The sequence below is a fragment of the Xiphias gladius genome, chromosome 12, assembly GCF_016859285.1.
Source record: "Xiphias gladius isolate SHS-SW01 ecotype Sanya breed wild chromosome 12, ASM1685928v1, whole genome shotgun sequence".
Classification (NCBI taxonomy): Eukaryota; Metazoa; Chordata; class Actinopteri; order Istiophoriformes; family Xiphiidae; genus Xiphias; species Xiphias gladius.
The window spans coordinates 1343253-1364040 of record NC_053411.1 but is presented as its reverse complement, the minus strand read 5'-3'; the positions used below and the strand labels follow the sequence as shown (position 1 = coordinate 1364040).

Below are 20788 nucleotides of genomic sequence, written 5' to 3'. Positions count from 1 at the left end.
AAACCGTAAACCTCAAAATGGCTTATTTCATTCCTCTTTCCAACCATCTGTCTTCCCTGGCCAAAATGTGTACATTGCTGAGGAGGGAAAGAAGCCATCTACATCAAACTGGAACGACCATCACTAAACAAAGGAGGTGGTCTGTCTTGCGATCCCTCCCCAGACAGCCTAACAACCATTCACACCACGACTCATGTGAGTCGTCGAGGTCACATGAGTCATGGAGTCATGGAGTCATGGAGTCGTGGGGTCATGGCCAGGTGGGTCAACAACTCTCAAGGTGTTAGTGACCCCACAAGAGGTTAAATGGCCGAGACTCCCCAGCAGTCAGTTAGAAGCGATGAAGCCTTTTGGATGAGAGGTGGAACGTCTTCAAGAACCTCAAGCAAGTCCATTTGCCTTTGTAGAACACTTAGAAAAAAGGCTCGAAACAAATGAGATAATTATGGTGATGCTGGTTATGATGATAGTAACGATATTGCAAAATTGAGCAATGCTGTTGTTTTTGTTTTGTTTTTTCTTTATACATTTATATTTTGTTTCCACAACTACTAACCCTTACTAATATCCTACTCTCTACTACATATACACCCAGTCATGGGCACACTTAGCACTCATGAAACCTTGGATGAAGTAAGAGGGGAGGAACCCTCCTTTGCACAGCACCTTTTGTCACACCCTGTTTGTTATAGACTTCTTATGTTGCACTAATAAAAACAAACAGAGAAATAAAAAAAGCAGAACATATTTTTCCAGTCTTTACAAATTCGTGTTAATGTTACTTTAATTACATTCACAGCCCTCCCTGGTCTGGCTTTGTTCTATTTTTCTTATATTTTCACCAAACCAAAATGTTGTGACATGTTTCACTTTCCCGGAATCATGCTTTTACTGTTTAAGCTCCAGCAGTGTGGAGCAAACTTCCCCTCGGTATCACAACAGCTGAATCAGTACCGCATTTCAAAGAGCTTTTAAAACCTGTCTGTGTATGCTGGCATTTTAATAATTTATCACTCCAATGATTTAATTTTGTCCTCATGTATTTTGTTTGAAGTCTCTGTTTGACCATTCACTAAAATTCTTGCCAAATTTTAACGTATAGTATTTTTAGGTGAACTTGTTAAGCACTTTGCAACTTTGGTTTTGAGAGGGGCTATGGAAAGAAAGTTCACATACTTACTTACCAACAGACCTGAAAGTGTGTCCTCTTATTTGGTCCCTTCAAATTCTTTGAAGAAACAATTTGCACTACATCTCTTTAGGCAAGGGAAAAAATATTTCTGTGTTGAGTTTATGTTAAAAAAACATCATTATTCATCCATTTATTGCTGGCCAATTCCACACATGGAGTGTAATGTAGCTTGACATTTTTGCAGCATAGCACTGTAGCTGTGGAAAAGAATGATCATTGTATTCAATGATAATATCAGCATGTGTACTTGGAAAGGCAGTGGACCAAGACAGTTTCTTTCTGCAACTCCAAAACAAAAGTCTTATTTCTCAAGCACATGACTACTAAGACTAAACATTCCTCTCTGTAATGTATTGAATGTATGGAACCCGATAAGAACACATTTGGAGACTGACCCAATTCTCAAGACGGTTATAAGAGAACTGGTCAACTGTGTCAAATGCTGAAGTGAAATTTAAAGATCCAGACCCAAAAATTTACTGCATCAGTGTTAATCCTTCCTTCAAACTAGAAAATTATGTCCAGTTATCAATTACCTTTATTTAGAGAGGGTCTGTCAAAAGGACAGACCAAGACACAAACATTGCAGATGTAACCACCTGATGACATCTACTCCTGGCCAAAGGCTACAGGTAACCAGAGAATGCACACCAACAGGTGTATGTCACAAACTAAGTTTTTAAGGTTAGAAAATGCTATGTGAATTTGACCACACGACCTGTGTAAACTATTTCATCACATACATATGATTTTGAAAACCTGTGACTTAACCTCAGTTTGCTAGTGTTATAAAATTCTGGAAATCACATGAATATACTGTAACTGATTATACTTTTTACATCAGAAATAAGAGAAAGGAGTCTTGTTAAATTTCCTTCAGTTATTTAGATGTGCAAAAAACTGCACTAATCAAAATGTTTATATCAACTATGGATCAAATGACTACATGCAATTTGAGAGTACTGATGCGCACATAGAGACTTATTGCCTTTTTTCCTTTGTAGTTTCGCCTCAGCTTCATTCTGGTTTAGGCTTTCATCTCACTGCTTTGGTTTTACAGCCTGCACATTTAAACTTTGTTTAGTCTCAATACTCTCATCCACCTGTTTTTTAGGTTTTTGAAAACACTCTGATAAAGCCACTGTCCATTATCAGCAAACAGCAGACAGACACAATCAGAGACCAGGTGGGGCACATGGTGGAGCATTTAGCAGCTAAAGAGCCAGATATTTCCCTCAGGAGTTGGTGGTGGTGTCACTTCATTGTAATACTGAAACTTTGGTATCAAAAAAATTGCCTGACTTTCGAACAATAGGGCCTGAAATTCAATAAAAAATTCATTTTTGCTTATAGCAGGTGAAAACAGGGTCCATTTATTGAACTTGTTACTTATGGGATCCAATTAAGAATAATTGCATCAGATGATGGCCTACTTTTGCAATTCTATAAATATACTTTATGTATTTGGAAAACACAATAATAATGCTGTATGAAATGAAAATACAATTTGTTGATATGAGATCTTTAAATTAACTTCTATAATTCAGAGTTCACGTTGTGTACTCTGAATGTTCACGGAGGCAACATTATACTGTATTCCCAGCTGCTCTATGTGTCAGTGACAGATTATAAATAGTCTCAGGGCTAAACTGGAAAAGTCCCTCCAGCTCATGACCGGGGAAACTTTCCCTGACAGGCTCAAAGGTAATTTCTGTTTTGTACTTAGTCCTTGATAATATCCCTCAACATCAGCTTCATGGGAACTCAGTAATCGCTGTTTGTCCTCTCTTAGGAGTATTTGCGTAGGCCTGCATCTGTTATGTTACCGTCCTCATTGTTTTAGACGTTTCATCTGCAGCAGTCTGACTCAGGCAGGGAGAAAATGTTATATCATTCTGTACCATTCAGGTATCATTCATTCTATTATGTCTGTATATCTGCAGTAATAAACTAGTCCCAATGGAAAATCACTGTACTATTTGTCTAGGGATATACACCAGCCTGTGGCTTTCAGTTAAGCAACCTTTTGTTATAGTTGGATTTATGCTTTGGTGGCTTTGGCTAAAGCATCACATATCAACAGTATTATTATTATTATTATTAGATTATCCTGTAGAATATGAAGTCATTGTAGCTGTGACTTGCAAAGCATAGCAAATTGCCCAGTAACCATTAGAGCTACATCAAGTCAGCCACAATAAACTCTGGTGAAACAGGAAGCATTGACCTCCAGGTGAAAAAGAAATGTCAAATTTCAAGTGTGTCCATTCTTATTATAGTTATCAAAATACAACAATGAAATTGGTCAACTTTAATAATCAGTTTACTGATTCATCAGTTCAGCCTAAACTGTAATAAAATACTTGCACATAAAGAATGTCCAAACCTTTTTTATTTTTCATTACCTTTTATTAACCAGAACATCATGCCTAGAAGCCTTGGGTTCACATTGGGGCCATGTCTTTTGTTCATGGGATTTACGCAGACTCAAGTATTTTGACAATTCAGGTTAATAAGACTAAGTAGAATTGAATTTAGAGTAAAAGTGATCAAGATATTTAAATTTGACCAATTTTAGGCCAAAATTTGTATTTCTTATTTAATTAATCACAACAGACAAATAATTTATTTGTTAAGAGAATGTGTTTTAGCTGACAGTGGGCTAATGTACTTAACCAAAACTGATTACATTTAGGATGAAATAATAAAATATGAATATGGTACAATGAATTACAATGTTTTATTTCTTTCGGTTTTGTATACAGTAAAATTTACCAGATGATGCACGTTATATTATTTTATTTTCGATAAACAACAGTGTCTTGTGATCCCATGTAGGATGGGCTGGATTTGGCATGACATTGAAATAAAGAACTAACTAATAATATTCTTCAATTAATAACTTAAAGTATTTTATGACCTGGTTCAAGTATTGCTTGACTGAAATTTTAAATTTGACTACTTTGAGGCCGGTTAATAATGATCAGTCTTTCTTTCCAGAACTGTATTCATGGCAGTGTGTAGAGACCCTTGGATTTTACACCACTGTGTTGTGTGTTAGTGTCCCTGATTTTTTTCTCCTAGTATTTAGAGTCTGTACATACCTCTGCTTCTTTGACAAACTGCAGTCACCAAGGGTTTTATTTTGAAAGCTACAATCATAAGTGTTCCGGTGTATCCTGGTTAGCTTGTTGCCAGCTCTGAGGTGAGGCGTGTGTTTTTTTTTTTTTGTAGCCTGTCTGTGGAGTGGACGCTAGCGAGGAGTGGGTTACAGACCGCCGGAGAGGAGCTGTCAGCGAAGCAGGTGGAGTCTCTCCATCTACTTCCACCGGGGAAGTCCCTGCAGAGGAACATAGGAGCGAGGATACACATTTCCCTCGGGTTAATGTCGGTTTATCGTGTTCTTGAGAGAATTATTTCACAAGCCTGATCATGACTTCTGTGTGGAAGCGGCTCCAGCGGGTTGGAAAAAAAGCGTCCAAGTTCCAGTTTGCTGCCTCCTTTCAAGAGCTATTGATTGAATGCACAAATAAATGGTAAGTAACAGTTATAACACTTTATTTAAATAAAGTAGTGGACATGTGTTGTGTTTATTTCGGCGGTGCCATCCGGGTGTTAAGGACTTAAAGCCTTATCGTGTACGGAGTCTAAGAGAAAGTGACACCAAACTCCATTCAGAAATATTAACATTTTTCTTTTCGGCAAAGTTATGTACGCCACAACACAAAATGGCTTTTGGGGGATCATTTTGACCCTATTCAGCATACACCCTATACACTAACCACTATATTTGTAAAATGTAACCTTTATCGGTTTACTTGTTACTCCATTATTACTACGATATACAATACACAGAAGGGCGGAAAGCTAGCACACTGAACTCTTTGTAAAAGTTGAGGGTTTTGAGATGAAATGCTGTTTGGGCAGCCACATGAGCCCATTTTCTGTGGCTTTTAACCATTCTCCTTGGCTCTTGATTTAACTACGGCGGACAACTTCCCGTGGTTCTGAATGGCAGGCATTCAGAACAGGCGTTCAGAACCATTTGAGAATGGTGAGAAGGACAATGTTTTGAAAATGTACTTCTTGAGCTCACTATGCAGTATAGTAGGTTTTCATCAGAATATGGTTTAGCTCCTTGGTAAAGAACAATGTTTTTTCTGCTGAGAGCACGCCCATTACTTCCGCGTCTATTTTTTTTTTTTTTTTTTTTTTTTAGATATTGAGCCTATGCAGTTGTTACCATGTGGTATGGGATCGTGTTTACTAAGAGTTATGTGAAAAAAATAACCAGGTTGTGGGAATGAGAGGTGATCTCTGGAAGGACAATTACTGTCAGGTGCAGAAAGGATGCAGTCATTCGCTCCATCACCACCATCAGGGCTGTAGTCAGGATTTTAGAACAATGAGGTCATAAATTCAAATTTCCCCCATGCGCCACCCCAACTCTCAAAATACATTTCTGACTAGTCACCATGGCAGGATTAGCCTGTTAGGGGATCCTGGGCAAACCATTTAGTTTAGCCCCCCCCCCCCAGTACTGCTATGCTGGAGTATTATCTCCCCTCAGATTTTTTCAAGTTTGCTTATATTTATTTATTTACTTTAGTGATGCAAAAATCAAATGAGGTACAGGTAACTAACCCAGAGTGACCCAGGGCCCCTGGGGTTGTGGGAAACCAGAGCAATGACGCACTTTGCTCAGTAGGTAATCTAGCCTCAATAGATTCAGACTCCTGCAATGTATTTCAATATTTCAATATTTGGCTCTCAATAATTATTACCTGTTGGTCAGTCAGTGTCGTTCACTAGTGCTATCATAATTAGTCGGTTAATTGATTAGTCAATCAACAAAAAGTTGACAGCAATTTTGCTAATAAGGTCATATTTAGAGTGATTTATCAAGCAGAAAATACAAAAAAAATTCTGGTTACAGCTTTTCCATTGTGATGATTTGCTGTTTATCTGTGTTTTACATCATTATAAACTGAATTTCTTTGGGTTTTAGATTGTTTGTTGGACAAAACGAACAATTTGCAGACATCACCAATGGTTGGATTTGTTGTGTAAACTCTCCCCTACAAATTCATTTATGAACAAGCATCATTTCAGAAAGATATCAACTAAGGTAATTAAGGTCTTAAAACTATTTGACACAATGCTGCTCTACAAATGACTAAAAACCTAGTAATACACACTGAACCTGGGACTTTTGGGGCCTCTAAGGGTTGGGGGCCCCGGAGCACACTGTAAAACATACCTGTGAAATCCACTGTCATTTTACTGTGTTTGTTTACAGTAAATTACTGTATACTGAGAGAATACTTTGTATTCAATCGAAAATTACAGTAATAAAAGAGTAACTGTGTAACTGTGAAAATCACGGTAATCAAGTTGCTACTGTAGAAAATTAAAGTAAACAACAATGTACTGTAGAAAATCTGTGATGTTCAGAAAAAATTCCAAAATTTGCAGTTGTAAATCAACCTTTGTAAACTTTTTGCAACTACAAACTTTGGAAATAGTTGTGAACAGCATTTAACAAGCTCAAAATCTTGTTGACCCTAATTTGAGCCCATGGGAGTGGGGATCGTGTCAAAAAAACAACAACAAACGCTCCACTAAATAGCAGAGCAAGTTGTGCACGTGGTATAAGTTAAGAAGAAGACAACTCTCACTACTTGAATGTTTTCGATACTTGGTAGTATGGTCACATTTTGGTTGTTACCAAGACAATATTGAGGTTCTAGCCTGAGCCCTAATTTGAAGTATTTTTTCAGTGTTAAGAGGAAAACTAAATTTGTGTCACTTCGTCATTTTCAGCATGTATATAATTAGATTAATCCTCTGGGTGCTGGTAGAAAACATAGGGGTCAAGAGCAAACTATCCCTATCCTTCTGTGTAGGTCATGGTATATGAATCCTCAATGACCACTCACACATCACTATGTGATGGGCCTCTGTTGCTCTGTTAGTGTGGTTAGTGTTTGACCTCTTCGTCTGACAGCCTCAGTCTTGGCACGACAGGAGTTCCTTTAATTCCATTATCATTAGTCACAGAGCAGTCAGCATGTGTTTTCAATCTTCCAGCTCTGGCTTGTTTAGTGGCCTACCTTCCTGTCACTCTGTTTATGCACTTTTCAAGATGTATCATACACACCAACTGGTATCAACATGTTTCTGTTCCTGGTCCTATCATAATGTGTGTTTAACCACCCAGTGTTGTTCTGTACAGTTATGATCCCCATAGGCACACAGCAGTTAATGATATGACAAATAAAATGTACAGTGGAGTGAGAGTTGACTGTGAATGCAAGATAGATAGCACAATATAATCTGGTTATAATGTTTAAATTGGTTATTTTTTTAATCTGGGTCTGGAAGGATCTTTGTGGAGGTCTGTGGAGTGTTTTTGGTGGCTTCTTAAGGTGTTTTTAAGCATTTGTCATTTTTCTATGAGGTTCCTAAAAGACTTTTTCTGGGTTTCTTGCCAATATCCACCAGGAAAAGAAAAAAAACAAATATTAATAATGACAATTAAAATAATCATTGTCAAGTCAAAATTATGAATCACAAAGTCAAGTCCGAGGAAAGAGGTAAAAAATATGCAAATAGTAGTCAAAGTGAATTCAATCAAATTATGATGTGTTAAGTCAAAGTCATAGATATTCATAGATATAATTAGATACTAATTTATCATGTCAGCCACCTCTGCCTAGGTTCTGCATTTTCCTTCCCCTGCCTCTGTTGTTGTTGCCTTTGACGTGCTTGGACGACATTCTCATCTTCTCCAGGCATGAGCAGGAGCATGTGCAACATGTGCTGCTACATCCTCTGGAAAATCAGCTGTTAGTCAAAGCTGAAAAATGTGAGTTTCATGTCCCAGCTGTCTCCTTCTTCTGCTTCAACGCATCAGCTTGTTCAAACGGATTTCACCAAGGTCAGGTTGTCTCAGGTTTAACAGGCCCTGAGGTGCCGCTTCGCCTGGTGACGGTCCCAGATCCTGTCGACAGTCCCGGATTCCAAACGGTAGTTCATCTTTAGGTTTGTTGCTTCTGAGCTGGGGATAGGAGCTGTTCTCTCTCAGTGCTCAGCCTTTGATAATAAGTTGCATCTTTTTGCTTTTTCTCGTACAAGCTTTCTTCCACAGTGTGCACTATGATATGGGCAACAGAACTTATGTCAGTAAAGGTGGCACCTGAGGAGTGGAAACATTGGCTAGAGGGGACTGAGCAGGCCTTTCTGGTATGGATGGACCAAAAAAACCTGGAATACATCAGAACAACCAAATATCTCAGCTCTCTCTAAACTAAGTTGGCACTGTTTTTCAATACCTTCAATTTCACCTTGTCCTATTGCCCTCCAAGAATGTCAAGCCTGACAAAGATCCCACTTACATCTTACCATCTTCCTACGTTGTTGGCGCAGTCACATGGGCCTTTGAGGTTAAGGTAAAGCAGGTTCTAAGTAACTCTCAGAGTCAGTGGAGAGAGACTCACAGCTTCTCTCCCATCCCAGGTCCTCCACTGGGAATATTCCTCCGACCATACCTGTCAGCTGGGCACCTGTTGCACATTGAGCAGCATTTTTGGTGGGTATCCATGGAGGCTGACATTGGGGGGTTCATCGCTGGCTGCTCAGTGTGTATTGCTCCGTCTGGCCTTCTCCAACCCATGTCTGTTCGTCAGCATCCATGGTCCAATAGACCTTGTTACCGGTTTGTCTTTGTCTGAAGATGACACTGCGTTCCTCATAGTTGTTGTCAGATTTTTAATATCAGAATACGTTATTCCGCTGGCCAAACTGCCCATCTCTAATGAGACTGCTGAAATTATTCTCAAACAAGTCTTCAATTTACATGGGTTCCCCAGGGATGTAGTTTGTCAGCCTCTCTTCAGGTTTCCATCCATAGTCCAATGGCCAGATGGAGAATCTCAGTCGGGAGATGGAGACCAGCCTGGGATTCTTTGCCTCCAAAAGCCTGTAACGCCCTGCCTCCTTTCCAATTTGTGTATGGTTACCAGCACTCACTGTTCCTTGAACTGGGGAAGGAGGCCAGTGTTCCAGGCCTTCATCCACGGTTGTCGCTGTACCTGGTTAAATACCCACTCAGTCCTCCTTCATGACTTGGCATGCTACAAGAGGATGGTGGACCGGTGCCGGACCTCTGCTCCCAGTTATTACCATGGACAAAGGGTCTGGCTATCCACCAAGGAATCCTGCCATCTGGCTCCACGTTTCATTGGCCCATTCCCTATCTCCAAGGTTATCAATCTATTTGGAGTTCGCCTTCCAAGGAACATTTTGGACTCATCACACCTTACAAGTATCCAAGGTTAAACCAGTCAAAGAGAGTTCGCTCATGCCTGCCAACATGCCTGTCCCACCAGTCTTGCTTTTTAATCCAAACTTCAATCAGAACCATTACATAAATAGATAATATGAGACAATAAGTCAAAAAATTGACTTACTAAGCCAAAATTACGATTTGCCTCGGCAAATTTTGATATATATTTGACCCACATACTGTATGTATGTAGTAAGTAAAAATTTTGGCTAGGTGTTTATTTCATCTCTTAGTATCTCGTAATTTTTCGTTGAAGACACAAACATTTTGACCAAGTATCTAATAAGAATGACATAATAATGGCATTTGACATAAAAAGTCTACATTTTGATTTATTATCTTGTAATAATGACTTAGTGTCTCATACCTTTGACTTACACTTAGTATTACATTTGTAATCAGTCCTTTGTGGTTTAAGGAGGAGTTGGGCGTAATAAGGGCTAGGTTATGCTAGAAAAGAAGTGGATTGTGACAGAAATCAGAAGTGTTTATACGTGATCCAAATGGGCCACATTTGAAGATCGAGAGAAAAGCTGGCCGTCAAAGAAAGTGGGTAGATGGAATATTTCTTAAAAAACAGGAATAATGGCACACATTTTCAGACAGTTTCTTCAGGGAGACATTCATAGTGTTGCACTGGGATGTCCATACGAAAAGTGCCACAAATAGTTGTATAACAAATGAAACAAACAAAAAAAAGAAAGCTAGACAGAAGTTATAACCCAGTGTCCTTTATCACCTCTACAAAATATGACGTTAGAAAGCTGTAGAGGGAGGGTGTTTCTGAAGCTATCTGACAGTTCTGATGGAGTACACCAGTCCCCTAACTGTTTCTTGGTGGACAACATAGGCACAGTGACTTCCTGGAGTCTTGTTGTCACAGTTAGGTTGTACAGTCCTAAAAAAAGAGCATGGGCTTGTTGGGGTTTAAAGTTTAGCAAGAAATTACACTCACTTGTGAGCTATGGATGACATCACAAACAATACACTTGTGTTTTCAACAGTTTGACAAGAATGTGTGAAATGTGGATCAGCTAGATGGGCGATCTCCCTGAACTGATTAGCAAAAACCACTTACATTCAGAGTAAAGCAGAGTATCAGAGAGTTTAAACAGTCTGGGAAAACTATTTAGAAGCTGTATGAGCAACGACTTCCCCCACACCATTGAGCTTTACATCTTATGGTAAAGCTCAAACAACTCCTACTTCAAACTGATGAAAACAAAGCCTTCCGTTATTTAAAGGTAATGACACGTATTCTGTCTTGAGAAGCTGTACTCTGCAAACCACTAATCTACAGACTGTAGGAGCTAAAAACACTATTGTACTATTGTAAGTCAGCCTAATGCAACAACAGTGAAACATGTCTATGATAAATTTTGCAGCAGGTGTAGGATTACTATTAAGCCTCTGTGTAGTTCATCGTGACAGGCGTCTATTTCTGTTCTGTCTCTTGCTCTCTCACTCTCACTCTCTCTCTCCTCTTTCCTCTCTCTCACCAATCCATACATTGCTTATGAGAGTCATGCAACATAAGATGGAGGCCTAGACACATTGTTGCCACTACAGTTTGACCAGTAGCCCAATACTGACAATACTGATTCAATACGTTTTGGATTGAAGCTGCCAGTAGTTGATAAGTTGCGCTGATATTCAATTTATTCATGCTATATCTTATTCCTTCTGTTAATTCATTTTATTAATATTTATGTAGAACTGTTTGTTAAAGGATCATTCTGGTTTATTACAATTTGGCTTTTACTTTTGTAGATTTAGCCATCATTTCCATCAGTTATGATAAAATTGTTCTCTCCAAAGTAATCACTGAGATCTGTAAACATGGCATCATTGCTACAACAAAGTCCAGCCAGTCAAGAAACATGAAGAGTCAGATGATCAGTGAAAGAAAGCTGATGAATGATGCTAATAATCACTCATTGCACATTAGGTTGATGTTGAAGCAGAAAGCCAGTCTGTAAACTGTGATGGATGTTCGCAACATTCATTGGGTAAAGGCCCAAGTATGTTTGAGACAACCTAGTTAACATGACGTTTCAACCAACCACTACTGAAGGCTAAAGTACTTACGGCCATGCTTTAAGGCTGGGTAAAAACCCTGCTGTTATAAGTCATGTTTCCATCCAAATGTAGCACAAATTTTCACATAATTTTAAGAAAATCTGAAAAAGAAAATGTGAATAAATGTGTGTTTCTATCCACAGCTGTTATTTGAATATTAGTAGTTGGTTGTTCAAGATAAACAGTTGGTAGCTCTCATCCTCCAGTCGGTGCCATTAAACAGGGGACATGTTACAGTGTCCTCACTGCTCCACACCGATCTGATATTTTCGTTTCTTCGGTGGAAGCTTGAGTGACTAAGTCACATGCTTAATGTACATCATTGTTTATTAACTAAGTCTGATTTCATTACACTTTGTTAAATTTTGTTTTTATTGATACACTTAAGGATTGATACACTTTCCACCTCAGCCAAGCATAAAAGCTTTTTGTGATATTCATTTTTTTTTTTCAAATTTTCGCCATTTTCGCTAAGGTTTTTAGTGTGCAAATTGAAAATGCAGTGGATGGAAAGTTCAAACCTTTCCTGCTTTTTCAACAAGATACTTACTCAAAACCACACTTTTTTCTGCTGCTGGACCAAATGACACGTCGCCACTATATATACACATCTGCCAAGTGATATCGCACAGTCTGACATAGATTGTTAAGGTTTTATTATCTCTGTTGTAGTGAAAATGGCCTGCTTCTCCATGCAAGAACTATATAACTGGAAATATATTTGATATATTTCCATCCTCATTGCTGTGAATACTAAGTTCATTCCATCCATCTCAAACAGTGGTATTTAGTGAAATGTGTTCAAAAGCTCTGGAGAAAAGATAGTAAACTGAACGTGAGTTTAGAGGTTTTTTTTGTCTAACTACATTTCCAAGTTCGAGAACTTTAATGGTGACCTATAATAAAGGTATCCAAAAATATGATTTTAAGTACTTTTACCAGCCAGTCACAAATAATATTTTCTCTGGGCATAGTTTAAATACAAAAAATTATTACCTCATCTGCGTTTTATACATAGTGCCCTCCTGCAGATCTCATGCAATCATAAGAGGTAACACTAGGTGTAGTGTGGAAGACTGGGAAACTGTGATGTCGTTCCCCTACAGTTCACTATAAACTTTGAGATGTACTCATACTGTTTTCAAAGCAATTTCTTCATCCACATCTTGGTTAGCGTATACAAAAAGCTAATGAAAGGTTGGAGTCAGATCTCTACTTTCCAAGTGATGTGTGGGGTCTCCCCCAACTCATAAACTCTTTCTTTCTCTCTCTCTCTCTCTCTCTCTCACACACACATCCTTGTTTTACTAAATTTGTGGGGACCCATCATTGACATAATTCCCATAAACATAATTACCTGAACCCCTAAAACCCTAAAAAGTCGTTACCCTCAAACAGCCATTTAAACTTGTGGGGACCACCATTTTGGTCCCCACAAAGCTGTTGGACCCCACAAGTATAGTGGGCTTCTGGTAATAGACAAGAACAAGCCCCCCCCCCAACACACACACATAGGCACACATCCAAGCAGAGATGTATATCTTCAGGAGTTATGCTCTCTATCACTGAGCTCTTGCTCACACAGTCACAAGATTTTCATTTTCTCCTGGCTGCGCTTCTCCTCAGTGCTTTATAAGCCCACAGATGGGCTTGTGTGAATGCTGTGTGCTTTATCGATTGTTTTTGACAAACCACCATATCTTGGGCCTGTGCTCTTCCTCAGACCCCATTTTTAGATTAAATGAAATTAGATGATAATTTACTGATTGCTGTGGTGATAATGGGTTGATACAGCCATAAAACAATGGCACATGTAATAACAGAAAATAAATATCAGCAAAGAATATGGTAAATCTCTGAAATCTGAAATCATCAATTTTTGCAGTGTTCACTCAAAAGGCGTCAAAGTCCCATTGAAAAGGGATACAACTTATCAATTGGCTTCCTGGAAAGTAGTGTAAGTTTTCAAGCCACAGTGGGGCTCTAGTGATAGCAGTGTGGCTTAGTCCACCACTTTGATCCAGACTGAAATATCTCACCAACTACCGTATGGAATACTATGAAACTATGACATATATGGTACCCAGATGATGAATCCTACTAACATTGGTGATCCCCTGACTTTTCCTTTAGTGACACCATGAGGTTTACATGTGTGGTTTTAGGGAAAAATCTTGACAACTATTGGATTGATTGCTGTGAAAACTGGTTCAGACATTCATGTTTTCCACAGGATGAATTGTAATAACTTTGGTGATTTTCTAGCACTACACTCGATCAAAATTTTAGTCCAATATTTTGGCTTATGTTCAAGTACCTGCAAATTTTATGACAGTTCCATTAGACTCAGATTGCCTTTCAGTGCTATTTAGTAAACATTACTGTACTAGCCCACTAAACTGAAATAGTGGCCATGGTAACCCTAGTTTCTAAACATCAGCATGTTAACATTGTCATGTTAGCATTTAGCTCTGAAAAATACTATGCCTAACGTACAGCCAGTTGGAGCTGCTAGCATGGCTGTAGACTTGCATGCGTCCAAATTCACTCACTGTTTGCTACCTCACACTATTAAGTTTTTGCTATTTTCTTTGAGTATCCAAATTCTCAGTGTGAAGTTTATACATTTTGTAGTGCCATCAAACGGCCACAATGGAATGAAAAAGTAGCATCCATGGCAAGTACACTATTATTTGCTAACACTCAGGTTTAATGAATGTGCAAAATAACTGCTTAAAAAATATCAAAATCTCAATATTCCTGCTAACTGAAGAAAAAACTACTGTGTTTTTATTATGAAGAACATGCTGGCATACAGGGAATAGGGAAGACAGATAGAAACACTCAAATGTTATTTTTGCTCTGCTGTGATTTCAGGCAACCAGAAAAACTGAGAGTGGTGTGGATCAGGAGAAATAGACGTCACAGCACGAAGGTAATAAAGCAAAGAAGAGAGAGATAAGATTAATTTAGAAGCCTACAAAATAGCCTATTGTCTCTACATGGCTCTAAAAGTAGAAATGGCTAAAATGGTATAAAATACAGTATGTTCTAGATTTTGATGGTACAAGAGGATAAACTTTCGTTAAGTCTTGTATTTAAAGTGTGCTCTGCAGAGGCTGAAAGACAGTCCATAAGAAATTTAGGCAAGAATGTTGAGATTGAATCTTTTCTGTTACATTTTCTGTCAGCTCCACAGTTGGCAACCAGGGATTAAGAACCCCTACAGAGGCTTGGTGGTTTGGCAGGTTCCAGAGAGTTTAGACATCACTGTTACACTCTTCAAGGTATGAAATTAAGTCTCTACTTAGTTGTGGGTGATATATTATTTTTATTATAAATGGGAAATAGCTCAGTAATTTATTTGGATGGACAATGGCATGGCTAAGACATCAGGCAATTATTTTTTCTTCAACAGGACCCTACTGCAGAGGAGTTTGAAGACAAAGATTGGACTTTTGTCATTGAAAATGTGAGTTGCTCTGTCTGTGTTATCCCTAGTTATGGTTTCATACAGTTTATTTAATTAACTTTTAATTGGAAGACTCAGCTGGAGAATGTATTCTCAGGGAGAAGGGATTTGTCGGTGTTTAGTTGTCCATTTGGTTTATTTATCAGGAAACAAAAGGCCGTAGGAAGGTGTTGGCATCAGCTGATGTCAATATGAAGAAGTATGCCAGTGCCACGCCAGCCCAGTATGATGTAACACTGAAGCTCAAACCACTATCTGTCAAAGTGGTAGAAGCGACACTGAAACTCAACTTGTCCTGTATCTTTCTTAAAGAGGGGAAGGCCACGTGAGTCACCACTTCAGTAGCATAAAATTTACTGAAAAGAGTAATTCCTCAATACTGTATTATAGTTGTATTATAGTACAGTTGTATCTCAGAACTTAATTGGTATTTGAAGCCCAGTATAGGTTTTGAAGATCAATATGGACATTTTAGGACACAGATATTCCTGTACACCTAATGTTTTAAGAGGATTCTTTTCTACTCTCCACAGAGATGAGGACATGCAGAGTTTAGCCAGTCTAATGAGTATGAAACAGACTGACATTGGCAATCTGGATGATTTTAATGAGAGTGATGATGAGGTTGGAGAGGAGAGAAGGACCAGCTTTGGCACTGGACATGCTGCCCATGTTACTGGTAAGACTAGGGACACACTTCGGGATCACTGGGTGGTTACAAACAATGACAGTCTAAATGACAGACAAAAAAATGACAGACTAAATAAACCTAATCTGAGGTTTTCGATGAAAGCAATGACTGGCAGATTATATTGCAGGTTTTGTGGTAACAGGTATTTAGTGGACAAAATGGGTAACTGCCCTGGCCCTATGACCCTCAGTGGGACTTAAGATTCCTGGTTCACTGTGTTGCAATTAATTTATGGTAATTTGATTAATTGCATGTTAGTTTGGCAATACTTTGGTAGTCTAACACTAAAAATATATACTGAAATGATAGGGGGGCCTAAATTGACGCTGAAGATCTGCTGTGTTGAGAGGCCTCAAGTTAAAATCTAGTTACCACAAATTGATTACTAATTAGTACATATACAGTGCACAAAGAGTGGGATAAACCAATGAGTCAATATGGATTTATAGCCAGTTTTTGCCTCAAGGTTCCCTAAAGAATTAATCTGGCCCTGTAACCAATGACAGCCAAGTTTATAGTGAGTTGAGGCAAACATGCCTTAATAGAAAGTTATTTGATGCATATTTCTTAAGGTTTGTAAAATTTAAAACTACTTAATTGCCTGTCACTGAATGTAAAAATTGTAGCATGGCTAATATTGAATTTTTCTAATTTTTTTTATGATAAAGTTTATATGTCTCCAGCCCACTGTGAATTCTCTTTTTGTGTACTTTCTTTTTTGTATTTTAATGCATAAAAAAATACATTTCATGTTTATTGAATAATAACAAGAAGTAACAACTGTAATTTAATCATTAATAAAAAATAATTTAATAAATTTAGATTATGTAAGAGTATATTATAAGTATAATACTAGTATTATACTATATAAGTATATTACTGATATATAAGGACCCAAAGCATATTTACATTATATAGTTACATAATATCCTTCCTTGCCAAATTTTTATGCCTCCCTGCCGGTGACAGCTGTGGCCAGACGCATTACGGGTTGTCCGTCTGTCATTCTGTCCTTCCGATTCTTGTGGATGCAGTATTTTAGGAACGCCCTGAGGGAATTTCTTCAAAATTGGCACAAACATTCACTTGGACTCAAGGATAAAGTGGTTAGATTTGGGTGATCAAAGGTGAAAGGTCAAGATCACTGTGATCGCACGTCTGTCCCATTCTTCTGAATGTGATATATCGGAAGCGTCTGGAGGGAATTTCATTACATCTGGCACAAATGTCCACTTGGGGTCAAGGATGAACTGATTAGAATTTGGTGGTCAAAAGTCAAAAGTCAGACTGACCTCAAAAATCACATTTTTGGCCATTATGCCTAATAGGATGAAATAATGAAATGATCAAATTTTATATCCAAAAGATCAACGGTCAACTTCACTGTGACAACATAATGTTATGCAAAAACGCTTTTCTGTAGGAGTCCACCCTCCTCACTTCCTCTCCCTGGATGACAACAAGGACAAGGGACCTCCTATTCTTCTCGTAGTCCACCACAGGCTTATTGGTTTTGCTGATACTGAGTGAATTCTGTAAGTGCTATGATAAGGGAACTGGATTTGCTTGAAGTTCTTGAAGACAATTTGCCTCTCATCCGAAAGGCTTCTTCAGTTCTAACTGACTAGTGGGGAGTTCCAGGTGTTTATCCTCTGGTCAGATCAGCAACACTTGTGAGTCGTTGAGGTCACATGAGTCGTTGACCCTCCTGGTCATCATGTGAATCCTTAGGATCACATGGGTCAAGGTGTGGATAGGTGCTTGCACCTTGAGTGTCGTTAGGGCGACAAGTGAGTTGTTGAGCCACCCTGCCATCATGTGAGTCGTTGAGGTCACAGGAGTCCCGGTGTGGATGGGTGTTCAGCTGTCTGGGGAGTGAACTTGGAACTGCATTGTAGGTGGCTGACAGATGGTGTCTCAAGCCACCTCCTGTGTTTAGTTACTGTAGTTCCAGATTGACAAAGATGGCTTCTTTCACTCCTCTTTCAAACCATCGGTCTTCTTTGGCCAAAATGCATACATTACTGTCCTGAAAAGAGTATCCTTTGTTCTTAAGATGCAGGTGGACTCCAGAGTCCTGACCATTCCTCGCTGCATTGAACTGCGCAAATTACGTTGTTCTGTTTGTGCCTGGGTATTTTGTCCTTAGGGTGGACAAGTTTTTGCCTCAGAGTGTTACTGAGCTTGGAATGCACAGGGGTGTTATGTTTGCAGAAGGTCGTCCTGAGTTTTTCAGATAATCCAGCAACGTAGGGAATGACAATGTTGTTTTATATATTGCAGTTTTCTTCTCTGTCTGTTCTGCCTCTTTTTGTGGTTTTGACAAAGGCCCAGTTGGGGTAACAACAAGTTCTAAGTGCTTCGTTGATGTGTTTATGTTCCCTCTCTTTCCCCTCTGACCCTGTGGGAACATTCTGAGCCCGATGGTGTAGGGTTTTGATGACCCCAATTTTGTGCTCCAGTGGGTGGTGAGAGTCACTCAATCAGTGTTTGTGGGTTTCTTGTATACTTCAATGTTGAGGCTTCTGTTGTTCTTGATGTGCAGCACACAATCCTAGAGGGCTATGCTATGTTCACTGACATCCTCAAGAGTGAACTTCATGTTGCTGTCCACTGCATTGATGTGTTCAGTGAAGGAATCAACTTCATAGGTTTTGATTTTGTGTCATCAACACACCTAAACAAGTGGCTGAGGGCAGCTCCTGGAAAAGAGGTCAGGGCTCTGCTTTCTAGCTCTGCCATGTAGAGATTAGCCACTATTGGTGACACCGGTGAACTCATGGCACAGCCATGCTTCTGTCTGTAGAAACCTTCATTGAATTGGAAATTGGTCATAATCAGGCAGAGGTCAAGTAAGGCGCATTTGTGGTCAGGGTTGAGGTTGGTTCTGTTGGGTAAAGTGCTGTCTTGTAGCAGTCATTTCCTAACTGTTTTAACTGCTTCTGTGGTAGGATTGCATGTGAAGAGTGAGGTGACATCATAGGATACCAGGGTTTCATCTGAGTCCAGTTTTATTTTTCCAACCTTTTTGGCAAAGTCCTGGGAGTTCTTGATGTGCTGTGGAGTGTTTCCAGCCAGAGGAGCCAGGATGGTGGCCAGGTATTAAGCAATGTTGTATGTTACTGAGTTAATAATGCTGATGCTGGGTCTGAGTGGGACTCCTTCCTTGTGTAATTTTGGGAGTCCATAAATGCGAGGGGTGTCTTCTCCAGGGTACAGTCTGTAATATAGAGATCGGTCAGTATCATGGCCCTTCTCCAGTTGTTGTAGGCAACTAACTACCTTAATTTTGTAGCCGCTGGTAGGGTCTCGCCTTAGTGCTCCACAGGTGGCTGTGTTGCTGAAGGAGCCCGGTCACCTTGGTGTGATAATCTGCTGTGTTTAGCACAGCTGTACATCTTCCTTTGTTGGCTGAAAGGATGGTGATGTTCTGGTCTCTTTGGAGCAATGTCAGTGCCTTCCTTTCTTAGATGGTGAGGTTGGAAGGGGGTGCTTTCGCACTGGTGAGAGCAGCTTATACCTTCAGTCTGAGTTGTTCAGGCTCTGTATTAGTCAAATTGTTTTTTCTGATGGCTGATTATGTGGCTGTGATGAGGTTTACAACTGGTACCTACTCTGGTGTTATTGCAAAGTTTAGTCCTTTGGATAAGACCTCCTTTTCTGGTTGAGCGAAGTTCCTGTCAGGTAGGTTTTTCACCCACTTTCCTTGAATGTCCGGCTGTGTTTTGGATCAAACTTCCTTCTCCAGGTCAGTTCCTCTGTCTTGTGCGCAGTGCTGAGTTGCGACTGCAAGGTTTGGAACTTGCGTATCTGACTAACTTGTCCACCCTAAGTACAAAATACCCAGGCACAAGCAGAACAATGTAATTTATGCAGTCCAATGCAGCGAAGAATGCACAGACCTGTACATTGGGGAAACTAAAAAACTGCTACATAAGCACATGGCACAACATAGGAGAGCAAGTACCTCAGGTCAGGACTCAGCAGTCCAGCTGCATCTTAAGGACAAAGGTCACTCTTTTCAGGACAGTAATATATGCATTTTGGCTAGAGAAGACTGATGTTTTGAAAGAAGAGTGAAAGAAGCCATCTTTGTCAATCTGGAACTACCGTCACTAAACAGCGGAGGTGGTCTGAGGCACTAGCTGTCAGCCACCTACAATGCAGTTCTAAGTTCACTCCCCAGACAGCTGAACACCCATCCACACCGGGACTCCTGTGACCTCAACGACTTACATGATGGCAGGGTGGCTCAACAACTCACTTGTCGCCCTAACGACACTCAAGGTGCGAGCACCTATCCACACCTTGACCCATGTGATCCTAAGGATTCACATGATGACCAGGAGGGTCAACGACTCATGTGACCTCAACGACTCACAAGTGTTGCTGATCTGACCAGAGGATAAATACCTGGAACACCCCACTAGTTAGTTATAACTGAAGAAGCCTTTCGGATGAGAGGCTTCTAAAGTGTTGCTGCATTAGATTTAGCACAATAATGTACTGCAATTTGCAGCTTACACACTAAAAGGTATAATTAATTTTGGAAAAGATTCCACTCCCCTGCCATGTGGATGAGGTCTTTTAACCCTGTTGTCAGTCTCAACTCTGTATTAGCTGTAAGGAGTGAGCCAAGGATGCCCCTTCTCACCTTTTAATTTCTCTTTAAACAGCTTTTTTAAAACTCCTGCTCTCTATTTTGTTTCCTATTTAAAACTCACTTCCCTTTTCTTTTAATCTTACTGTATGTTGTTGCCTTTTTCTTTCTATAACAGCCTCTGCTCCTTCTACTGCAAGAATACACGATCTGGCTTGGAGGCCTGCAATTGAATCAGGCCCCACAGGTATCTTTCTCTTTCCTTGATTTACTCTTCCACCATTCTCATTTGTCCCGACCGGTCACAATATTCCATCTTTACTACTTATTATGTTGACATACATAATTCATATTCACCAAAGTAACCTAGTTTAGTTTTAAAGTAAAATAGCAAAACTTGAAGGTTT

The 20788-nt window shown here is 39.5% G+C and overlaps 1 protein-coding gene across 4 annotated transcripts in view; it reads left to right on the top strand.

Moving 5' to 3' along the window:
- Positions 1–2849: 2849 nt before the first annotated feature.
- Positions 2850–20788, top strand: part of ehbp1l1a (EH domain binding protein 1-like 1a) — a 54106-nt gene continuing 36167 nt past the window's right edge. For 2 of the 4 annotated variants that reach the window (XM_040140598.1, XM_040140597.1), the window contains exons 1-8: positions 2851–2896; positions 4427–4728; positions 14496–14553; positions 14810–14905; positions 15037–15090; positions 15237–15415; positions 15624–15769; positions 20560–20628. In XM_040140598.1, coding sequence (XP_039996532.1) covers positions 4625–4728; positions 14496–14553; positions 14810–14905; positions 15037–15090; positions 15237–15415; positions 15624–15769; positions 20560–20628 — 706 coding nt within the window. In that variant the 5' untranslated portion in view covers positions 2851–2896; positions 4427–4624. Of the gene's footprint in view, positions 2897–4426; positions 4729–14495; positions 14554–14809; positions 14906–15036; positions 15091–15236; positions 15416–15623; positions 15770–20559; positions 20629–20788 lie in introns of all 4 variants that reach the window. The other 2 variants (XM_040140596.1, XM_040140599.1) reach the window with 2 other exon arrangements.